The following is a 23,528-nucleotide window of genomic DNA, read 5'->3' on the forward strand; positions in this document are numbered from 1 at the left end:
TGTATTGCCACCACTGCAGCAATTTCAGTGTTGAGATTTGGGGAGGTTGAGGAAGATCTGTGGATCTGTACTGCCCCCTTACCTCTAGCAGTGGCTCGCCCTTGCCCTTGCCCGCCCTGGTCTGTACTGTGACGTTACAATTTTCATTGAGTTGATGCCAGCAAATTTTTCCAGGGAAAAATAACCTAATTTTAATCTCCTGTCATGACTACCGCCCTTAGCTGTATTCCCCTTCTCCTGCCAACAGCATAGACCTGGATCTAGGTGCACCTTTCCATTTGGTAATTATTTCTGGTGAGGTGTTTATGAAAGGGCAGTGGGCAGAGGATCCTGCTTGAGCAGACACTGGTGACGGGCTCCCAGGCTTGGTGGTGGCTGGCTTTCTGCATTGCAGTAAAACCACAAGAGGGCATCTTTGGCTCTGGGATTAATGATTCGTCTGTCTTCTCTGACCTGTGACCTTTTCTCTCCTCTCTCTTACCTTCTCCCGGTAGTGTGAAGTGAGGGGGGCCTTCTCCCTCCTTGCTCCTCCCTCTGTGATCCACACCTTCCTTTTTACCCTGCCCTGCGGCGGCTCCGCCCCTTACCTTCATGGACGACTCAGAGGTGGAGTCGACCGCCAGCATCTTGGCCTCTGTGAAGGAACAAGAGGCCCAGTTTGAGAAGCTGACCCGGGCGCTGGAGGAGGAACGGCGCCACGTCTCGGCGCAACTGGAACGCGTCCGGGTCTCACCACAAGATGCCAACCCCCTCATGGCCAACGGCACCCTCACCCGCCGGCATCAGGTAACCCCTCTCTCCATCAGACCTGCAGGTAGGATTTTGGCATGGTCATAGAGAGGCTATCATCCTACGTGGGAAACTACTTTCCCCCTGTGGTGATGGGCTGTCCAGTGCCCATGCTTCATGGCGAACCTATCCAGGGATGTTCGATAGTGATGTTAAGACATAGGGGATATTGCTGTTCTCCTGGGTTGAGTGGATTTATCTCGAGAAGCATCTGTCTGACTTCCTGTTTTGCTGGAGTGGGGTTTTTGGGTTGGGATATAATTCTAGTAATGGTACATCGTATAGTTTGCAGCTGTTCTCAAGTTACTTCTGTTTCCTCTGATTCTTCCACCAACTTAGTATCAAAAATTCAGGAAAGTGAATGGCTGCTTAGTGGTTGGCGCAGTTGGGGATCTTGTATTCTCGGCTCCAGTTCAGTCTCCCTAAGGGAACGGTCTGCTAAGAAGGTGTGGCAGTGTCCATAAATTGTGTCTTCTTGCTCCATATTGTCCTTGCGTGCTTGTTTTGTTGGCTTTGCAAATTGTGTCTTGGAGGGAAGGGGTCATTGGTTAGAGCTGGAGAAGGAGCATGGTGCTGCTGTTTAACCCAGAGCCCAGATAACCACAGGAGCCAGTGGTCTCTGGGTTGGCTGACTCTGTGATGTGACTTAGGAGAGTTGGTGTTAGAAATGAGAAGTATCTTGTGTTTCCTATGGTTTCTCTGGTCTGACTTTGCTGTGATATAGTCTGTCTGAGGTTATGTGTGTGTGTGTGTGTGTGTAGAGTAGGCATTGCCCAGTAGACTCCATGTTAAGAGATCTCCGATGGGAACTAACAACAGTGCTTGTGCTCCAGCTCATGCTCCAGTAGTCTTCTTCATTGATTATTCATTTTGTAAGACAGAGAAGGTCCCTCATGCTGAGGAGCATATTGAGTGAGAGGACGGAAGTCCATTTAAGGATGATCAGGAACTTGGAGTTAGTGCGTTTGCAGTGTTCCTAGGATTTTTATAGGAATTGAGGGTCAGGAATGAGAGGTACATATGGAAAGGGGAGAGCAGGACTGCTCAGGCTCGGAGGGGGTGGGGAATTCCTGGAGTTAGTAGAAGGCTTCTCTTTCTCTCTTTATTATTTTTAACTTCTGTTCAGCAGTGAGCCACACCCTTCCTTCTTCCTGAAAATAATGTTCAACTTCCTCTCCCTGCAGCATTATACTCCCTATGTAATGGGAGAAGGGGGGGCGGGGAGTCTTCCAAGGTAGCTGGATCTCACAGTTTTCTATTGGAAGAGGAGCAGTCAAATGTATTTTTACATAGTATAATGTTGTCAGAATTATTTCCTGCTGCTTAAGATGGAGTAACTTGTGTCTGTGACTCTAAACATTGGTGAAGATACTGTCGAGACAACAGTCTGCTGGAGGAGAATTGGGGTATTCGTTTCCATCCTGTTGGAAAGAGAGACTCCTATCTCTTGCGTCTCTTTGAAATGGGAGTTTCCAGTGGTAGTAGAGCATGAAGATGCACATAGCAATAAAGAAGGCCTTTGGAAACTCCCCAACCTAGCCTTAACGTTTTAAGGACTTACCTGAGTCTCTGCTATTAGTTTTTGAGTGCCTGTTATGTGCCAAGCATTGTTCAAGGCACTGGAAATATATCATTGAACAAAAGTGACCCAAAAACGAAAAATAAAAATACAAAAAACATTTGCCCTCATGGAGCTTACCTTCTTATACTCCAGAGACCCAGCCTGCTAGTACCAAGCCCAATTCCAACTACGGAGTGATGTTGTTCTTTTATAAGTAACTTGACAGAAGGACTCCAGGCCACAAATATCATTTTGAAAGCCCTTTTCCTGTTTGGAAAAAAAGATCATTTGATAGAGCAAAGGAAGGCCACAAAATGAATTATCTTCTTGTGGCCTGTGTTTCAGAACGGCCGGTTTGTGGGCGATGCTGACCTTGAGCGACAGAAATTTTCAGATCTGAAACTCAACGGACCCCAGGTAACTTCTTAGGTTCACAGTCTCGGCTGCTTCTTTCGTATCTTCTTCTTTCCCCAGCCTATAAGAGCGTATGGATGTCTTGTAAAGTGCCTGGTACATTGTAAGTACCTCCCCCCCCCCATTAATTAGGAAAATAAAAAATTTAGGAAAATGAAAAAGTGGAGCTTCGTCATAGAGATACATGTATTTTGGAATGAATCTTAATGTCCTTTGATCTGGTATTTGATCCCTCACTTACTGCATCCCTTTTCTGGAATGGGAGTGCTTCTGTTTCTTCCTGAAATCTGACTAGTCTTGAGCCTTAGGCAGTTTCTGAAGGGTAACAGAGCCAGTTGGAAGATGGGGATTCTTTTGGGGATTTTCTGGTTCATCTTAAAAGTTCTTTATTGGTTGAACTTCTTTTTTAAAGGATCACTCAGATACAGATGTAGTTGCGGTAAACACAGTTCGTATTCACTTCGATGACCAGAACTGGGAAGTTAAATCTGCTGTCTCTGTCACTTGGGTGTTGATGTGCCTGTAATTAATTCAGTTCATATATACATACATATATATATATATATATATATATATATTTTAAATGTTTATTTATATTTGAGAGAAGGAGAGAGAGAGAGCATCAGCAGGGGAGGGGCAGAGAGAAAGGGGGACAAAAAATCCGGAGCTGTCAGCACAGAGCCTGCTGCGGGGCTTCACTCACAAGCTGCAGGATCATGACCTGAGTCAAAGTCGGATGCTCAACCAACTAAGCCACCCAGGCGCCCCTCAGTTCATAATTGTTAAATGACTAGACCTCGGAAATTATATCTTCTGCTCTTTTATACAAGGTGGGGAAAGGTAGGAAAGCTACCCCTCTAAAAATCCTGAGGCTCATGGAAGACACATGAGGAGTCTTTGTCTCTAGGGAGACTGCTTCTCATTGGGTTGGACTGTTGATCTTTATGACTTAATAGTTAGTAGTTCCTTGCTTTTTCTCTTTTCCATACAGGATCACAGTCACCTTGTGTATAGTACCATTCCCAGGATGCAGGAGCCAGGGCAGATTGTGGAGACCTACACGGAGGAGGACCCGGAGGGAGCCATGTCTGTTGTCTCTGTGGAGACCTCTGATGATGGAACTACTCGGCGCACAGAGACCACAGTAAGCTAAGACTTGTACGAGGTCTGGGATGATGGAGGAGGTCTTCCTGTGGTCTTTACTGGGAGGGATTAAGAACTTAATTAGGATGGGGCACTGGGGGGCTCAGTCGGTTGAGTGCCTGATTTCAGCTCAGGTCATGATCTCACAGCTTGTGAGTTTGAGCCTCTGTGTCAGGCTCGGAGCCTGGAGTCTGCTTTGGATTCTGTCTCCCTCTATCTCTGAACCTCCTTTACTTGTGCTGTGTCTCTCTGTCTCTTTAAAAAAAATTTTTTTTAATTTAAAAAATTTAAAAATAAAAAAAAAAACAAAAAAACTTAGGGTGATGAAAGGTGTTGTATGCAGTGGAGGCATAAAGAAAGGGATCTCTGGCCAGACAGGGACTATAGGAGAGATCTGGGAAAATCCAGTGGAATGGGGAGGAAAGGAGCCTTGCAAGGTCCACAGTGGCTTCCTTTATAGGCACAATTACTGCCAGCACAGCTGTCCTGCCTGGGAACTTCCTCTGAGATGGAGTGAAGGGTAGATGGTAAAGTGTAAGACATTTCTAGATAAAGTGAGCTGGCAGTAGGAGTTTATATCATGTCTTAGAACAGTCTAGAATTTAAGCATCTTTGGTTCACTCTTTTCTCTTTCCTCACTTAAAGGTCAAGAAAGTGGTGAAGACTGTGACAACACGGACAGTACAGCCAGTCCCTGTGGGACCAGATGGGCTGCCTGTGGACGCCTCGTCAGTTTCTAACAACTATATCCAGACTCTGGGTCGTGACTTCCGCAAGAATGGCAATGGGGGACCTGGTCCCTACGTGGGGCAAGCGGGCACTGCTACTCTTCCCAGGAACTTCCACTACCCTCCTGATGGATATAGCCGCCACTATGAGGATGGTTATCCAAGTAGCAGTGACAACTATGGCAGTCTGTCCCGGGTGACCCGTATTGAGGAGCGGTATCGGCCAAGCATGGAAGGTTACCGGGCACCTAGTAGACAGGATGTCTACGGGCCCCAGCCCCAGGTTCGGGTAGGTGGGAGCAGTGTGGATCTGCATCGTTTTCATCCAGAGCCGTACGGGCTAGAGGACGACCAGCGTAGCATGGGCTATGATGACCTGGATTACGGCATGATGTCCGATTACGGCACTGCCCGTCGGACGGGGACGCCCTCTGACCCTCGCCGACGACTCAGGTAAGGAAGAAAAGGGGAAGGTAAGGGTCTTTTAAAGATAGTGAAAAGGGATAGCTCTTCTTTTTCTTTCTTTCTTTCTTTCTTTCTTTCTTTCTTTCTTTCTTTCTTTCTTTCTTTCTTTCTTTCTTTTTCTTTCTTTTTTTTTATTGTTTTAGAGAGAGGAAGAGAGCGAGTAGGGGAGAGGGGTAGAGGAGGGGAGAGAATCTCAAGGAGGCTCTACACTCAGTGCGGAGTCCAATGCCAGGCTTGATCCCACGATCCTGGAATCATGACCTGAGCTGAAATCAAGTCAGATGAATGAGTCACTCAGGCTCTCTTCTTTCTCCTTCTAAGTGTTTTTTTTTTGTTTTTAAATCAGAGATACTTGCATTTTTTCCTTCTGTGATTTTACTAAATATTGACTTGCTTTTTTTGTTACTTTTTCATTATAAAAGTCATGTATCTAATTGTAGAAAATGACTTGTGATGGGTACTGCTCTACATCCTGAAGAGTGGCCTTTGCTTCTATGCCAAGAGTTTCTGTTATTTCTGCCTAACCCCCTGTTAGTGATAGGCAGCACCACAAAGGAGCTTGGTGCCTGGGGCTGTGGGACACTCCCTTGCTCTTGTGAATTTCTTTAGCATCTGATTTGGTATTCGGAGTTTAGGGTTTAGGCTTTCTTCTGGGCCAGAATTGACAGTGAAGGGAGAACCCTCCCCTTGGTGATTTTAATCTCAAATTTAAAACAAACCTTGATCTCACAAAAGCCCTGACTGACACTTTGTGTTTTGGTTCTTACATTTGATTATAAAGTGAAATGGGGGTGGCATCTTTTGAGGGTGGTACATTAGTGACACTCTGAAAGGTCACTAAAGCTGCCTCTTCTGACTTTACTGCTCATCCCAGGGGACTCTTTGGTGATCTGAAAAAGGGCATGATTGATGTTTGGGCTGGTAGATGGTTTGCCCTGAGAGAATGCTTTGGAATGAGGGGTGGCAAACCTTTTCTGTAAAGGACTAGATAAAACTGTTTTAGGTTTTGCAGGCCATGTATCATTTTTGTTGTGTATTGTTCTTTTTACAACCTTTTAAAAATATAAGAGCCCATTTTTAGCTCTGGAACTGTGCAAAAACAGGTTTGGCCCACAGGCTGCCAACCCTGTGTTAGATTAAATCAGAACATAGTGTTTACTAGACGAGGAAAAATGGTAAGAAATAAAGGAGAAGAAGATTTATAGATGTCTCGATCATGAGGATATCCTAGCAGCTATTGCTGAATTTCTCTGTGGGGTCATAACCTTCTAAAGCAAATGCCTTGGTGCTCATTTTCCTCATATTAGGTAGCTTTGGCTAATAGTGAACTGGGCTGGGCCCAGGGGTAGAGGCCCCATTATCTAAGCCTGAGTCACTCACCTTTTAGGTATTGTATCATTTCGACAGCCAGTCCAACTTCTAGCCAGTGACTCACCTTTTATTGGGGGGGAGGGGGCAGTGGGGTGGGTACCAGACCTCAGCTGGTGCAACTTGGAGCACTGGTAGATAACAGCTATCACCAAAGGAGTCTGCCCAGGGTGTTGGCTCTTCTGCTTGTTAACAAATCTGCTTTTCTGACTTCCTCATTAGTAGAGTGATTGGACCTACGTGGGTGTGGGTGGCCAGGTCATTCTCTGCTGTCCCTCGCTGTGGCAGTTGACATAGAGAAAGCGTTTGGGGCCTGGTTCTTGGGTCTGTTCCAAGGTGGCTCTGGACTTGGAAACCTGATTGACTAGCAAGAACATTTGCTGCTTCCTGCTCCAGGCCTACGAGAGTAATGCAAGGTCAAACGGAAACAGTAAGGCAGAGTGATTAGTGGAAAAAGCACTGAACCAGAAGACTTCTAGTTCCAGTTGTGCCTTTGCCACTAGCTATATAGCCTCAAGCAAGTCATTTAACCTTTCTGGGTACAGCTTTATTTGTAAAACAAGGGAAAGAATGTCATGATCCACTGCTTATAAAGGAAGGAAATACAACTGAGTGACCAAATCTTGATTATAACAATTGTTTTTGTGATTGGTTATATTAAAATAATAATCAAAGTAAAATAGGCCCACTAAAAACTAGAAAAACCCAGAAAGGCACACCATCCATTGATAAAGGCCTATGGTTAACATTTTGGTGCATTTCCTTTGAATTCTTTTTTCCTATGCAGGTAAACATACCCTGACTTACTTTCTCTTCTGCTAAACTGGAATCTTACTTAACATCCAGTTCAGTAGCTGACTTTTAAAACTTAGCTCTATAACCTGTTCATTTTGTTTCAGTGATATTAAAAAATAGTGCTTTTACTAGATGCTTTGTCCATCTGGGTTGCCATTGAGTGGTTGATGTTGACAGCTATGAGGCAGGCCCTTGGCTCCTGGCTAACCTTGAGGGTTGGGTGACAGTGGGAGGGGTTTTGTGGAACAAACAACAGGCTCATTTGGAGAGTTCCACACAATAGATTCTCCTGTCTCCTATGGGACCCAGAGAGTGAGATGAGCTCACAGATAATGGGTCGCTTCCTTCCTGGTGGTTATGAATAAATAATAGTGTGACAGATTCACCCTCTAGTGGTGTCTGGAAGTACTGAAATAGTTTAGACTTTTCTCTAAACCTTCAGTTGTTTTGTTTTTGTTCTTTTCTCAGTGACTGGGTATCCCGAATGCTGTGTGTTCAGTAGCCCATGTTTTGACAGAATCTGAGGTGTTGTCTTTAGGAATTAGAGGCTAGAAATCCTATGTCCTACACATTTGTTGAGTGGCAGAGATGATGTTGGGGTGAACTGTAAACATTAATGGTCAAGCTCATACCAAAGCCAGGTCCTCAGGTGATGTACCAAGAAGGCCTGTGCTGTTTTTACTCTTACCACCTCCTCTCTTGTAATTTCCAAAATAAGATAAGGCGAGGCTTAAATAAGAAGTGTGTTTAAGGGTCTAATCCCAGCAGCTGTTTCCTGTGTGTAAATGCCTCATTTCCTGTTTAGCTAACAGCTTATAAGAACTGTTCTCAGACATTGTTTGCTGACTTCTTTGATTTTAACTCTGTCATCTGAGGGTTTATTTCAGTCTCTATCCAGAGAGGTTAGCTGTCAGGTATCACTAAGTGCTAAGCAGTCAGGATTTGGGAGTGTGTGTGTGTGTGTGTGTGTGTGTGTGTGTGTGTGTGAGATTAATGTCTCTGAGTATTTGTTAACTCTTCTCCAGGCTAGTAAACTTGACAGGTGGTTTTAATCTAATTGCAGAGGCCTTTAAAATTGTTTACCTTATCTCCTTAAGAAAAATTGATCAGTATATCATTTATGCAAAGGAGAGGTAAGATCTAGTGGTACTGGAGCTGAACTTACTCTTGCCTTGGAGATTAGGGCTAATGGGAGCTCACCGGGAAACCAGACTCTACAACTTGATAATATTTGCCTTTTCCTCTGGGTTCTTCCACTACTGCAGGAGCTATGAAGACATGATTGGTGAGGAGGTGCCGTCCGACCAGTACTATTGGGCTCCTCTGGCCCAGCATGAGCGGGGAAGTTTAGCAAGCTTGGATAGCCTGCGCAAGGGAGGGCCGCCACCCCCCAACTGGAGACAGCCAGAGCTGCCGGAGGTGATAGCCATGTTAGGGTTCCGCCTGGATGCCGTCAAGTCTAATGCAGCAGCGTACCTGCAGCACTTGTGCTATCGCAATGACAAGGTGAAGACCGATGTTCGGAAGCTCAAGGGGATCCCAGTACTGGTGGGATTGTTAGACCACCCCAAAAAGGAAGTGCATCTTGGAGCCTGTGGAGCTCTCAAGAATATCTCTTTTGGACGTGACCAGGATAACAAGATCGCCATAAAAAACTGTGATGGTGTTCCCGCCCTTGTGCGCTTGCTCCGAAAGGCTCGTGATATGGACCTCACTGAAGTCATTACCGGTGAGTTACAGGCACAAGGGGACTGCTCGTTTGGGGTCACTCTTACCCCTAGAGATGTTGAGAGCTAGAAAGACGTCCAGTCCTTTTATTTTTGAGTCAAGCTCATGAACTGGTGGTTTTTGGGTCATGTCCATCTCATAGATTTGTTTGGATCATGCAAGGTTTTCAAAAGTTTAAAGAATGGATTGCTGATGTTTAAAATTCAGAAGATTTCACTTAAAATTCCAGATTCTTGGTTTCAGTTAAAAACATGCAAGGACTGGTAATTGTGGGTCTGTTTTGCTCCCTGACAGTTGGTCTGAGCTGATTGGTATGTGAGTGCTCCGGTTTGTAATAATCCTGAACGTATTCTATTGTCTTTAGCCAACTACTGCCGTGTAGGAAGTTGTCTCCCAACAGTGAAGCGGAGTGTCTGTTTGCCGTTTTTCCACTCTCTTGTAATGTCTTTTAAATACCTGCTTCTGACATACCTGCCTGGCGTGTGTAGACAATTGAACTTACGGTCCTTGCTTTAGAAGAATTGTTTTTCATGTTGTGGGTTGTGATCCATTAGTGCATAGAATACAGTTTTCTGAATCCCAATCAGTATTTCAAGAGAAAGAAAGAACAAGAAATAGGATAGATTATTAGTTCTCAAATTAGGACTGATCTTGCCCAACAGGGGACATTTGCAATGTCTGGAGACAGTTTTCGTTGTCATAACGTAGCTTGGGGGGAGTGCTACTGGCATCTAATGAGTAAAAGTCAGAGATGCTAAACATCTAATAGTGGACAGGTCAGCTTCCCACAACAAAGAATTATCTGGCCTAAGAGGTGAGTGGCGCTGAAGTTGAGAAACTCTGGTGTAGGTAGCCCAGAGAGCATTGCTTACACTAAGTATTGTTTTGTGACATTTTATTTTGTGATATATATGGATATATGTGTGATGTGTATGTTGAGCCATAATGTATATTTCTTACTGTGGGTCCCAAACAAAAGATTAAATATGTGTATAATGTATCTGGTTGTTCCAGATTATGATATACTGGGAAGACTGAGAAATGATGGGGTAGGGGGTTCTCTTGGGCTCTCTTAAGACATCCTGTGCTGGGTGTCGGAGACATGTCTGATACGTTGTCTCTGCCAGGAACCCTGTGGAATCTCTCATCCCATGACTCAATCAAAATGGAGATTGTGGACCATGCTCTGCATGCTTTGACAGATGAGGTGATCATCCCGCATTCTGGTTGGGAGCGGGAACCTAATGAAGATTGCAAGCCGCGCCATATTGAGTGGGAGTCGGTGCTCACCAACACAGCTGGCTGTCTTAGGTAATGTAAGGGCTTCGAGAGTACAAAGACTGAATTTTTGAGGACTGACTTAAATTTAAAAAATTTGTCTTTCTTTTTAAATTTGATGGCCTGTCATTCAGCCTCCATTCGTATCTATATTACATCCTGTGACTCCAGCCTGTCTTTTCCCTGTGTCACTACTCCTTTGTATGCCACATACGTTTGCTATGCTGGTTTACTTGTTCCCTGCACAACCTCACTCCCGTGCCTCTTTGACTTTGTGCATTTAATTCGTAAACATTTGTTCAGTATCTGCCACATGTGAGGCAGGTGTTGAGTCCTGAGCTTGGAGCTTGTATGCGTGTCTGTGTCCCTGTCCTTAGTGATCTGTATTTCAAGTAAGGCCGCGATGAGTGAACAAAAGGAGCACAAAGTACTCGAAGGATAGGGGGAGGACCTGTTCTTCCTCAGTCTTTATCACCCCTCTTGTATCTTTTTTTCTACAGATTTTTTTTTTTTTTAAATTATCTCTGCACCCATTGTGGGGCTAGAACTTAAAACCCTGGGATCAAGAGTCACACGCTGTACCAGCTGAGCCAGCCAAGTGCCCCTCCTTATTTATCTTTAGAGGCTAAACTCAAAAATGCCTTTATTTCATGAAATTTTTCCTGATTTCTTCTTTTTCTCTTAGGAGTACACTCTGTGTGCTCTGTCCCATTCTTCATCCCTTCTTCCATGCAAGAAGTATCTATTCTATCTTAAAGTATTGTTGTTGGTATAAATGTCCTGAAAGTAGGGATTGTCTGAACTCGGCTTGCTCTAACTGCAGTACCTTGCTTATAACAAGTACTCACTACTCATTAGAGTGAAAAGAAAAGGTATGGAGGAAGCCTGTAAATGTTGAAGATATTAAGAGAGGATTTCTAGATTTGAGTCATCTTGAAACCTCTCCCTTCCCCCTCAGGAATGTCAGCTCCGAGAGGAGTGAGGCTCGCCGGAAACTTCGGGAATGTGATGGTTTAGTGGATGCCTTGATCTTCATTGTGCAGGCTGAGATTGGGCAGAAGGATTCAGACAGCAAGGTAAGTGAACGGCTGAGTGAATTCCATTCACGGCAGCCATGAGGCAGCTGTAATGCAGAGCACCATCGCGGGCTTTCATGTGACCTGAGGTACTTGTTCCCTAAAGCAGCTGTTCACCTTAGAAGGAAACGGTTTTCCTTAGAATTTCCTTTTCCCATATAATCTATTTTAAAGCTGTTTAGCTATATTTCCAAGGTTCTATATTTTCCTAAGTAGGAAAAAGTCAGGGTGACCCTCGGTTTTGTGTCACACACCAAATGGTGGCAGAAACCTTCCCTTAGCCTGAGGCTGCAAGGATTTTTGACAAACTTGGTGCACTTCAGAGGCTTTGTGAGAGATGATCCATTGGGATCAGTGTTCTAATCCTTGAGTCATTGCTGGGAAGTCACTATAGGCATTCTGCTGCTCACCGTGCCCTTTATCTTTTGTTCCTAAGCTTGTGGAGAACTGCGTTTGCCTTCTTCGGAATTTGTCGTACCAAGTTCACCGGGAGATCCCACAAGCAGAGCGTTACCAAGAGGCACCTCCTAACGTTGCCAACAATACTGGGCCACATGCTGCGAGTTGCTTTGGGGCCAAGAAGGGCAAAGGTGAGTCTTGGTTCTTTGTTCCTTGCTCTCTAATGTAGGATGGGAAGGGGAAGGAACTCTTTTAGCTTTAGGCACAAAATACTTGCTGAACGGTACGTCCGTCTGCCTTGACAAGGATACCTTCTCGCTCTGCAGCCGCTTCCCTGTGTCGTGTGCTCCATTCACGGTGGTGACCATGGTGGTGGTGGTGGTTAGTGGTATCATTTTGGGGGCAGTGAAGGATGAGAACTCAACTAATCTGGGGCCTTCTCCCCCGTTCCTCCTTTGTGTTTCCTGTGTTCTTCTTTTCCTCCCTGTTTCCCTGCTTATTTGCCCATGATCCTGTTGACATCTCTCTCCTGCATTTTTCTTCCTTCATTTCTGTCTGCTTTCCACCTTGGGTGACGCGCTGGAAGATGAGTGGTTCTCCAGAGGTGAGTGGAATCTTTTAAGGCGCTTATCGACTTCTAATTTGCATGCTTTGGTTTTAGCTTCCCTAGTATTTCCTAACCCTTCCCTGTGGATGCATGTAGGAAGGACCATTGAAACAAGTCCAGGTCTTTGGAGCTACTGGCTCATGGCATGCTGTGTATGGGTAGCAGGCCCAGCTATCAGAACTCAGGGCCACGGTGACAACGGTGCTCATCCCTATCTTACTGTCTGCCGCCTGTTTTCTGTCCTTGTTTCTGCACAGCCCCTGCTGGGGCAGCTGGGGGGGACCTTGGTGTTTGGTTTTTGTTTGTCCCCCCCCCCCCCCCGACACATCTCTGATCCAAAAATTTTGACTGAAGGATGAAAAGTATACCATGTGGACCCTTTTCTTTCTTAAACTTTTTACCCCTCCCCTTTTTTTTTTTAATTTTCAAAGGGAAAAAACCCACAGAGGATCCAGCGAACGATACAGTGGACTTCCCCAAAAGAACTAGTCCTGCTCGGGGTAAGTTGTCTTTTTCTTTTTAGTCTCCAGGGATCTCAATCTCAGACACATGGTCCACAGATAAGCATTTGGTAGCCTAACAGTAGACTGTGCAGTATGATCACTGTTCTCTCTCCTCCTACTCTGAGCGTGAGCGATGGGGGAGCCCTGGGAAGCTGGTACTGCAGTGGTAACTTATGAAAGCTTGTTGTGGCAAACTTTTCAGATTATTGGAGGATAGGTAAGGTCCTGATGGCAGTCTAGGCCAGAAACGGAGGTGCTCTAAGTAACCACTCCTGTCCTGAGGACTTTAATTGTTATAAGAAGCCTCTTTCTCACAGTTTGGGTATTTATGTTAACTAGTACAGGGAGTTTAAAATTCACAGCTCTTCATGGATGTAAGAATTTTAGATGTTGTTAAATCTAGGATAGGCCTTTTTACTTGGTCATAGTAAAGGTGAGCAGAATGACTCCGTTAACTTAGAAATAATTCATTTGAGATGAGGAATTTTTAACCCTGAGTGCTGTCAGTGGGCACATGAATGCCTTGAGTGCCAAGGCCAAAGTAAACTGTGGAAGAGGAGAGGCAGGGAGGAAGGAGAGAGAGGAGCTGCAGGTGATGAGTTGAGGTCTGTTCTCTTCTTCCCATGGATGAATTATTCTTCAGAATGCCTTTGGGAATCAAGCCTTTGGGTTTGCTGTTGGGTGAGGGGGAGAGTCTAGGGAGCCTCATGGTACAGGAGCATAAATCCATCAATCCCGAGTGCTGAGGCTGGACTTGAACCAGCCAGAGTCCCCTGTTTTAGGTAATGACTAGCATCCTCTGCCTTCCTGCCCTTTCTCATGCAGGCTATGAGCTTTTGTTTCAGCCAGAGGTGGTTCGGATATATATCTCCCTCCTCAAGGAGAGCAAGACTCCTGCTATCCTGGAAGCCTCGGCGGGAGCCATCCAGAACTTGTGCGCTGGGCGCTGGACGGTGGGTACCTTTTCAAAGATGGACTTAGAGATGGGAAAACGTAGCTAACTAGTTTGCCACCATTTGTAATCTGTTCCACCTCTTCCCGTGTGTTCCTTCTAGTATGGCCGATACATCCGCTCTGCTCTACGTCAAGAGAAGGCTCTTTCTGCCATTGCCGACCTCCTGACCAATGAACACGAGCGCGTAGTGAAAGCTGCGTCCGGAGCACTGAGAAATCTGGCTGTAGATGCTCGCAACAAAGAACTGATCGGTAAGGAGTTGATCGCACACCATTAATCTCAGCATCCAGTACCATGCCTTTTAATCTGGCAGATGCTAAGTACTTCATTATTGAAGTGACTGAGAGGAGGGATCCTATCCTGGCTAGCCCTCCGTAAGTTTGTGACTCTAAGGGTTCTAGTTTAATGGTCCTAGAAAGACCAGAAGTGATCACTCTTCAAAACTAGAATAAAAACCAGTATTCTTTATTAAGCACTTGCTTTGTTAGTGGGCGTCGTTAAACACTTGTGTGCGCTCCCATTCAGTCCTCCCCACTTTACAAAGGTCTGATGTTTATACAGTCAAGAAACTGTAGGGGAAGTTAGGTAATTTGCCCAGAGTTAATTAATACAGGTGGATCACGGCAGAGCCCAGGTTTTTGTTAAATTCACAATGACTATTCTATTGAACTACAGTGTTACGATATGGAATATGTATACTGTATTCCTTAGAATATCTGAAAAGACTGTAGCATATTTGATATAAAGTATTCACATAGTTTCAATTTGACTAAAGGGAAGAATAAATAAAGGAGTAAGAAGGACCATACGTTCATGGCTCTTCTGATATGATAACCCCATAGCAGAATGAAGTTGATTGATGTGGACATTGCCTGCACTTCATATGATCAGTGTGATTAAGTACAGCATTAGGCTCCTCATACCGGACTTGGTTTTTCTCCTGCACACCCTACTTCTGTCTTAACGCTGTAGGTAAACATGCTATTCCGAACTTGGTAAAGAACCTGCCAGGAGGGCAGCAGAGCTCTTCCCAGAATTTCTCTGAGGACACTGTGGTCTCTCTTTTGAACACCATCAATGAGGTTATTGCTGAGAACCTGGAGGCTGCCAAGAAGCTTCGAGAGACACAGGGTATTGAGAAGTTGGTGTTGATCAACAAATCAGGGTGAGTTTAACACTGAAAATGACAACTGGAAGAGTTTGTGTGGAGAGGGGAGTTACTGGGAAGGAGTGTTCGTGTTTACTTTCTTATTTTACGTATAAAGTGTGAAGAGATAATGCTCTGTTTTTTGTCTTTTTTATTTATTAAAAAAAATTTTTTTTAGTGTCTTATTTATTTCTGAGAGAGAGAGAGAGAGAGACAGCATGAGCAGGGGAGGTCAGAGAGAGAGGGAGATACAGAATCTGAAACAGGCTTCAGGCTCTGAGCTGGCTGTCAGCACAGAGCCCGATGAGGGGCTTGAATCGTGAGCTGAAGTTGGACGCTTAACTGACTGAGCCACCCAGACGCCCCTGTTTTTTGTCTTTAATGTGGAGCTTAAAATTGATAACAGACTGTTGCATCAAACATTTTTTTGTGTCACTGTTTGGGACCCAATACAGAAGTTGGTGAATATTTGATCTTGCCCATTTTGGCATTTCTGTTCTTATGTTACATTATGTTAGAGAGTACAGGTTCTCAGCTTCTTCCCTGGTCTTAACATCCAAATTCCATGTTGTATTACTTTCCACCAAAGGAACCGTTCAGAAAAGGAAGTCCGAGCAGCAGCACTTGTATTACAGACAATCTGGGGATATAAGGAGCTGCGGAAGCCACTGGAAAAAGAAGGATGGAAGAAATCAGACTTTCAGGTAGAGTAAGTCTTGGGCCTGAGACCTGATCCTTTTTTCCCTTGATTTCATGTACACTTTTGTCTTTGGTTACTTCCACTTCACTATTTCCTTAAGTCCTGCTTTATCCCAAGTCTCTGTGAGTAAGGAGATCATTCGGTTTATTCCTTCCCTGAAAAGAACGGTGCTATGGTTCATTTGGTGCCAAAACAGCTATGGTCCCCTCAGTACCACAGCATGCTGTCCACGCTGGGGGGGACAAGGGAAGATGGCCTGTTTGACTTTTCCCCAGATGTTGTGCCATAGCCCCTTGAAGGAATTTACTGGAAACTGTCACCTGGTGGTATGAGTGTACCTCTAATCTCTTGTTCGGGACATAAATAGAAGCCACAAAACCCTCATTTGTTTCACGATACAGATATTTAACCCCTTATGAGGTCCCTTTTGGTAAGAGCTATATTTGGGAATAGGGACCTAAAGATCTGTGCCCACTGGGGAGTAAGATATGGGTGAATTCAGTATTCTGTGACATTGATACATTTTATGTTTGCCTCCAGGTGAATCTAAACAATGCTTCTCGAAGCCAGAGCAGTCATTCATATGATGACAGCACTCTCCCTCTCATTGACCGGAACCAGAAATCAGGTTCAGTATGGGGGTGGAGGGTGTACCCCTCTGCTTTTATTCCACCACTTCTGTTCATTAGTGAGCTTACTACCCGTAGGATAGAATATATATTTGTTACTGTATGAGCTAGTCTTTTGGTAGATGGTAATAATGCATCACCTCAGGACTGTACCACAGAAACCGGTGGGCCTGAACGTTAGAAAGCAGGCAATAGACTGGAAGTGATCCTCTGTCTTTGTTTGCAGACTTAAACTGTTTTCTCTATTTGAGAGATAATTGACATATATCATTGTTACATTTAAGGTGTACAGCATAGTGCTTTGATGTGTGTGTATATCACATAAAGATTATTTTTTGGTTTTATATTTCTGCATAATACCATGTAATACATGGACTGTTGAAAAATTAGAAAATTCAAGTATCCAGAAAAATAACAACAGAAACCACTTTCTTTCTTTTTTTTTTTTAATGTTTTTTATTTATTTCTGAGAGAGAGAGAGACAGTGTGAGCAGGGGAGGATCAGAGAGAGAGGTAGACACAGAATCTGAAACAGGCTCCAGGCTCTGAGCTGGCTGTCAGCACAGAGCCCGATGCCGGGCTCGAACCCACGAACCGTGAGATTATGACCTGAGCCAAAGACGGATGTTTAACCGACTGAGCCACCCAGGCGCCCTAAAAACTACATTTTTCTATTACCCAGAGATCACCACTGCTGTTCGTGGTTTTAACTTTTAAAAACTTTTGCTGTGTGAGCAAATAAATTTTTCCCCCAAAAGATGAATTAATGTATTTTGTTTTATGAAGTGTTTTCTTTTTCACATAGAGTGTATATTGTAGTGCTTATTACCTTGATGACACTTGGCTTTTGCCCCCATCAGGGTTGTTTATTTTTATTTTTAATGATTTTATTTTTGAGAGAGAGAGAGTGCGAGTGCGAGCAGGGGAGGGGCAGAGAGAGAGGGAGACAGAATCCGAAGCAGGCTCCAGGCTCTGAGCGGTCAGCACAGAGCCCCATGCAGGGCTCAAACTCAGGAACTGTGAGATCATGACCTGAGCCGAAGTCAGACGCTTAACCGACTCAGTCACCCAGGCGCCCCAACATTAGGGTTCTTGAGATGTGGTGTGAGGATCCCCATGTCTGTTGACATTTTGCTGGCTGTGCCTAAGCCGTGGGGGTGTTTGCAGCAGCAGCTGTGGTACCAACCCCTCACCACACTAGCCGTCTTAGTCTTCGTGGCCATGTACTCACAGTTTACAGAAGCCAGTTTCACTTGTGAATGTACTTGATGGAGCTGCAAGAATTACTACTTTTATTGTTTGTGACCTTGAGCACGTGTCTTTTTGAAATCTCCCGTGCTGATGAAATAGGAAGTACTCAGCGAGCCCTGTGCTGCACCCAGAGTGGGACAGTGGACCTGAGGGAAAGCACGGGTGCTCTAGCTGGAGTTTCTGAGTGGACCAGCCACTCTTTTTCTGGAATGCTGTTTTCACTTTGGAAAAAATGGCAAGCTATGGTTATTCAGACTTGAGTATTTGCTAGACATTTTCTCAAAAATGAATGCAGTGAGCTTGTTACTTTGAGAAAAACAACTGACAGTACTTGTTGCCTGAATTTTCAAGTGAAAATTATAATTTTGGCAAACTTGTACCTGCCATTATGAGCCTGGTAACACCCTATATTTAAAAGACTTTATTTTATTTAAAGTTTATTTATGGGGCAGGGAGGGGCAGAGAGAGAGGGAAAGAGAGAGAATCCCAAGCAGGCTTTCCTCTGCCAGTGCAGAGCCTGACATGGGGCTCAATATCATGAAACAGTTCATGACCTGAGCCAAAATCAAGAGTTGGATGCTTAATCAACTGAGTCACCCAGGTGCCCCAAAAGACTTTTTAATGAAACCAGTGGTTATAGTAATGACTGTGATTTTTTTTTTTTTTTTTGGTGTTGTATAATGAAATGTGTTAACATTTAGAAGATCTGCATTACTCTATGAACCAGTATTTTCTAAATGACTAATGTGTGATGTTTCAGAATCATGCATGGGTAATTGGCCCATTCAAAGTGCAAGACAGACCAATGCATTTTAATTTAACCAAGTATGAAGAAGAGATCATTCATTTGAATTCAGATTCCACATTCGGATTCCACATTATTGCTAACTTTAGAGAAATTCTACTTATGTATTAGTGTACTATCAAATAATATACACAATTATCTGAAAAGATTGTTGAAATTCTCCTTTTTTCCAACTTTTTTATGGGAGGCTGGATTTTCTTCATATACTTCAAATAAAATAACATCACAACAGATTGAATGCAGAAGCAGATAGGAAAATCCAGCTATCTTCTATTAAGCCAAACTTTAAATACATGTGCAAAAATGTAAAACAAACAAACCCCAAAACAAACCCCCCCCCACAAACCTGCTTTTAAAACTTACTAAAAGTGTTATGTTAACATGGAATAAGGGTTTTTTTTTTAATTTTTTTTTAAAAATGCTTATTTTGAGAGAGAGAGAGAGCGAGCAGAGGAGGGCTGAGGGAGAGAGAATCCCAAGCAGGCTCTGCACTATCAGTACAGAGCTCGAGGTAGGGCTTGATCTTATGAATCTTAAGATTATGACTTGGGCTGAAATCAGGAGTTAGAAGCTTAACCAAATGAGCCACCCAGGTGCCCCTATTTTTACTTAAAATTTTTTTTTTCATTTATTTATTTATTTTTGAGAGAGCCAGTCTGAGTGCAAGTGGGGGCAGGGCAGAGAGAGAGGGGGAGAGAAAATCCCAAGTAGGCTATCTATACTGTCAGCACAGAGCCCGACATAGGGCTTGAACTGTGAGATCATGACCTGAGCCGAAATCAAGAGTCGGGTGCTTAACCAACTGAGCCAAAAATAGGTGCTACCCTATTTTTACTTTTAAGTGAAATATTAAAAATTTCTCGGTATAGTAGAATAGTAATACATATAACCTACACCAATGAATACTTTTTGGATCTTCATAATTTTTAAGACTGTGTAAAGGTGTCTGGAGACCAAATAATTTAACAATTGCTTGTTAAGAGTGAATAGTTCTTATGTTAGAGGTCCATTGGAAGGGAATCTCTTAAGTCCCATGAGGGCTTTGTCTAGTGACTGGCACATAGTAGGTGCTCAGTAAGAATTTGATGGGAGGAAGGACCGACCAGAGAGCAATTTTTATAATGAGTATAGATTTTGAAGAGTTGGTTTTTGACCTGGATAACTTTTTGACTCCATGTAGATAAGAAACCTGATCGGGAAGAAATTCAGATGAGCAGTATGGGATCAAACACAAAATCATTAGGTAGGTGTAATTCCTGCCTAAGGACATGGAGTTAACATTTCTTTGGGATGAGAACTGTCTGGCCCTGCAGTTTTTTTCTAGCACGTTCACCATTCACCATCCCGGGAGAGCATTCATTGCATGGACATTTCTATTTGGAAGGATGTGAGGAGATTTAGTGAAACTTGATCTTTCTACTTTCTTCCATGTTCTCACATATTCAAAGGTTTAAAAAAAATTTTTTTTCATTTACCCTCACCCTCTCCCCCACCCCCCCACCCCCAATTACTACAGAATCAAGTTTGGGTTCTTAAACTTGATTGTTACAGACTTTCACAGGCTGACCCCAGGCTCCGTCTCCATCTTGTTTTCATGTACTCTGTTTCAGCCCACCTGGTCTAATTTTCTATTTTGTCTCTTTACTCTGTACTTTTTAAATTTTGCTCGGAGAATACTTCCTACCAGAATACTCTTCTTCTTCCCCTTTGCTTCGCTAAATTTTCTTCATCCCCAGAGGCTTAACCAAGTCCTGTCTCCTGTGTTAGGCTCTTCCTGACTGTTGCAGCACCTCCACCCTATCTTCTTAATTCCAATACCATTGATAGTCAGATCTCTTCTGTTTTGCTTTGTCATATGTCCTACTCTGTGTATTTCATTTAATTGTCTTCCCAATTAGATTCAAGTTCTTTTTAAGTCAGGGACCTTAAGTCAAGGACTAGACCTTAATGCCTTTCTGGAGCATTTGACAAAGTTTACTTCCCAACAGGGGTGCCTAATTCACACTTACCTGCTTACTATGTATGGTACACCAGAGGAATATCGTGTTTTTTGTATTTTTTTTTCATTAGACAACAACTATTCCACACTGAACGAGAGAGGGGACCACAACAGAACACTGGATCGATCCGGGGATCTAGGTGAAATGGAGCCATTGAAGGGAACACCCCTGATGGTAAATTCTCTTTTATATACTCTTTTGTCCTTCTAAGGCTAGTTCTGTTTTGAAACCTCCATATTTTGTGAAATAGGAAGAAAGTAGTGAAAGACAGTATCCTTTTCTGGTAGGAATTTTCAGGAAAAGTAGGAGTTTGATTCATACTGAGATTTCTTGGGCCATAATTCTACAGTGGGTAAGGTTAGGAGAAGGAAGACCATAAATGCATTGCTGATGTGACTAATGCTAATTCATCTATTCTCATTCATTACTCTCTTCCTGTCCCTGCCTTTTCTCAAATATCTTGCCCCTTTCTTACTATTACCTTGTTTCATTTGAGTTGACCAGCTTTGGGATCTTCCTTAGATTTGGCACATACTCACGAGGTTTCTGTTTCCTTACTCTCGTACTAACAAATTGCATGTGTTCACAGCAGGACGAGGGGCAGGAATCTCTGGAGGAAGAGTTGGATGTGTTGGTTTTGGATGATGAGGGGGACCAAGTGTCCAGCCCCTCCATGGTATGTCCTCCAGCCACCCCCAAGATCGTCCTTGAGGAAGGAGGGCCCTGTGTGGCGGCAATTTGCCAATCAAGCTGATCTGATCGGGCCAGAGACCCTAGTCTCAGCCACTTGGAGCTTGGGGGTGCTGCTTCTGTGATTATTGCCTCTCAAGAGGTTGGGACATGCCTCTGGTGATCTGATTCTCCGTTATGTGCCGCCTTCCTCCCTCCGGATTTGCTCAACTGTCTTTTGGTTCTCCTCAATCCCAACCCTGTTAACATTTCTTTCTCTTTTTTTCCCTACAGCAGAAGATTTAGCACCACTATCTCCACTACAGCTGGGCTTATAATATATGTACTTTTATTTTTTGGTGGTGAAATGGACCGATGATTTTTCCTTTCTTCGCTGGACTGTTGTGCCAACTGCCAGGCTGCCTCCTGCCCTTAGAGCCCTAAGTGGCCACCTTCTTTCTACCAACTCCTAACTCCTTCCAGTGAAGCTTAATTGTCCCTCCTCCCCACTCCAGATCCCCTCCAGTTGCTCCCAAGAAGCCTGACTCAGTTATATGCATATCTTGAGAAACTGCTGCAAATTAGCTATTTTTGCCAGTTCTCCCTGGAACTCTTGGCCTTGTGTGGAGGGAGGGAGAGAGAGGAGCCCTCGCTGGAGGCCGTGGGAAGAATTGGAAGTTACATGCTGTCTATGCAGTGTTCCAGCACTCTGATAAACTGATGATTCTTAATCAAGATTTTTCTTTTCTTGGTGGGGAAGGGACTTTTATTTTTTTGGAGAATCGGAAGTGTGAACTCTTCCCGTATGCCTGATGACTATTTTTAAATCCAAGAAGGCTGGCAACATTGGCACATTCCACCTGGGCCCTTGAGTAAGTGAAGGTCTCCTAGAACTGAGATTAAGAAACCTTGCTCTCCTCTTCAGGGCAGGGACCATTATGGACCTACAGACTCCATCTCTTCTCCAAGCCTCATGCCAACCCTCGGCTGCTGCCACTGCCCTTTACTAAGGCTGTCCTTAATCTTCCTCTCCCACCCTGTGATAATGTCTGCTGACTTGGCCTGGCCATTTGCAAGAAGCTATAGAAAGAGGAGAATGTGTCAAGCAAGACTTTTTGGGTGAGAAGGAGCAGAAAGATGTCTTCTGGGGAGAAGAACCTCTAGCAGGAGCTAGTAGGAATGCACAGGAATCAGTTAGTCTGAAACTGGCAGGAAGCTTTGAAGCTGGCTTCCCCCGCTGCCCTTCTTTCTCCTTTTCCTCCCCTTCTAGTCGCGTCCTCCCCTGCCTCTCCCCTGGATTGGTTGGCTGACAAAAGGACTTGATGTACATACTCCTGCCCCCTTTACCCTTAAAAGGTGGGGGATCGCCCCTGGATTTGCCTCTTCTTTGTGCCTTTGGCCTGGGGTGCATCTCCTCCTTCCCTTCCATGTGCCTTTCTTTGCCTCTGCAGTCTCATTTTCATGATTTTGCAAATTACATTTTGTTGCTTTCTTACCCACCATTGGCCCTAACTAGCAGAAAGGAGGGATGACCTGGAGAACCTCAGATTCTCCGTTGGGAATTGGTAGAGCCTCTGATTTCAGCCATTCAGCTTTGCTTCATAGTATATGGTTGGGATTTTGCAAAAATCCGGTTCTGATGAATCTCAAAACATGGGAGGAGTGAGTGGTGCGACTCTTACTCCTCAGTTGCCCGGAATTTACCGTCATCTCCCAAGGGGCTGGAGGGAAGTCGCATCTGTGCCCTCCTTGCCCCCCTCCCCCCCAGCATCTCCTCCTTTCTGTTTAGTGTTTATTAGTGGGTTGAGCTAGAGGAATCAGCTGCTATGCTGGTTGATTTTTTTTTTTTTTTTTAAATCCTTATTTGCCTTTTACTCCCCCTAAATCTAAAAGCTCTGTTCAATGCAACTGGAAATCTTTATCCTTCTCTCTCCCCCTTCCCTTATATATTGAGGCTATGGGGTAGGAGACAAGTGCACAACTCCCCCCCCCTTTCCTTTCCCCTATGCATTAAAATCCCTTATTTACCTCCCCCTCTCCCCCCCATTTCTTCCCACTCCTTTTCTGGCAAAAAGGAGCCTTTTCCTCTCTGTGGCCCTGAGAACATACTGCACAGGGGAAATAGCCCCCATCTGGACCTGGCTCCACTCTTGGTTTCTCTAGTCCTCTTCTGCGCTCTTCCTGGTGCTCTTTTTCTCGGTGGGGTGTGGGTAATAGAACAGCCATGGGCTTTTGGGGACCTTTTAACTATTTTTTTTTTCTTTTTTGTTTATAAAAACACTAAACATTCAATTCCAGAGAACCAAAAATCCCACCTCCCCACCGAACACTACTAAGGGGCATGTCTTCTGCTCCATACATTTTCTGTTTTCCTTTTCTCTCTTGTTAATGCTTTTAAAAACAAATGAGTTTTTTATATAAATAAAGTTTTTAAAGTGTGTATGTGGGGGGTCTGTGTCATTTCTTCACTTTAAGCTGTATCTCTTCCCTCCTATTTTGTCTCGGTTATTTCCTTATG

At 44.1% G+C, this 23,528-nt stretch overlaps 1 protein-coding gene across 8 annotated transcripts in view; it reads left to right on the forward strand.

The window, feature by feature from the left end:
- The window catches only part of CTNND1 (catenin delta 1), a 47,523-nt gene extending 24,412 nt beyond the window's left edge, over positions 1-23,111 (forward strand). For 3 of the 8 annotated variants that reach the window (XM_039245003.1, XM_039245006.1, XM_039245005.1), the window contains exons 2-18: positions 2,696-2,767; positions 3,756-3,908; positions 4,553-5,088; positions 8,529-8,992; positions 10,119-10,302; positions 11,228-11,345; positions 11,782-11,935; positions 12,331-12,348; positions 12,783-12,851; positions 13,680-13,807; positions 13,910-14,060; positions 14,782-14,974; positions 15,546-15,660; positions 16,197-16,284; positions 19,522-19,584; positions 20,412-20,515; positions 21,305-23,111. In XM_039245003.1, coding sequence (XP_039100934.1) covers positions 3,792-3,908; positions 4,553-5,088; positions 8,529-8,992; positions 10,119-10,302; positions 11,228-11,345; positions 11,782-11,935; positions 12,331-12,348; positions 12,783-12,851; positions 13,680-13,807; positions 13,910-14,060; positions 14,782-14,974; positions 15,546-15,660; positions 16,197-16,284; positions 19,522-19,584; positions 20,412-20,515; positions 21,305-21,316 — 2,514 coding nt within the window. In that variant the 5' untranslated portion in view covers positions 2,696-2,767; positions 3,756-3,791 and the 3' untranslated portion in view covers positions 21,317-23,111. Of the gene's footprint in view, positions 1-494; positions 787-2,695; positions 2,768-3,755; positions 3,909-4,552; positions 5,089-8,528; positions 8,993-10,118; positions 10,303-11,227; positions 11,346-11,781; positions 11,936-12,330; positions 12,349-12,782; positions 12,852-13,679; positions 13,808-13,909; positions 14,061-14,781; positions 14,975-15,545; positions 15,661-16,196; positions 16,285-19,521; positions 19,585-20,411; positions 20,516-21,304 lie in introns of all 8 variants that reach the window. The other 5 variants (XM_039244999.1, XM_039244998.1, XM_039245001.1 and 2 more) reach the window with 5 other exon arrangements.
- The last annotated feature ends 417 nt before the right edge of the window (positions 23,112-23,528 follow it).

The sequence above is a fragment of the Hyaena hyaena genome, unplaced genomic scaffold (genome assembly GCF_003009895.1).
Source record: "Hyaena hyaena isolate Hyena2069 unplaced genomic scaffold, ASM300989v1 scaffold_252, whole genome shotgun sequence".
Lineage (NCBI taxonomy): Eukaryota > Metazoa > Chordata > Mammalia > Carnivora > Hyaenidae > Hyaena > Hyaena hyaena.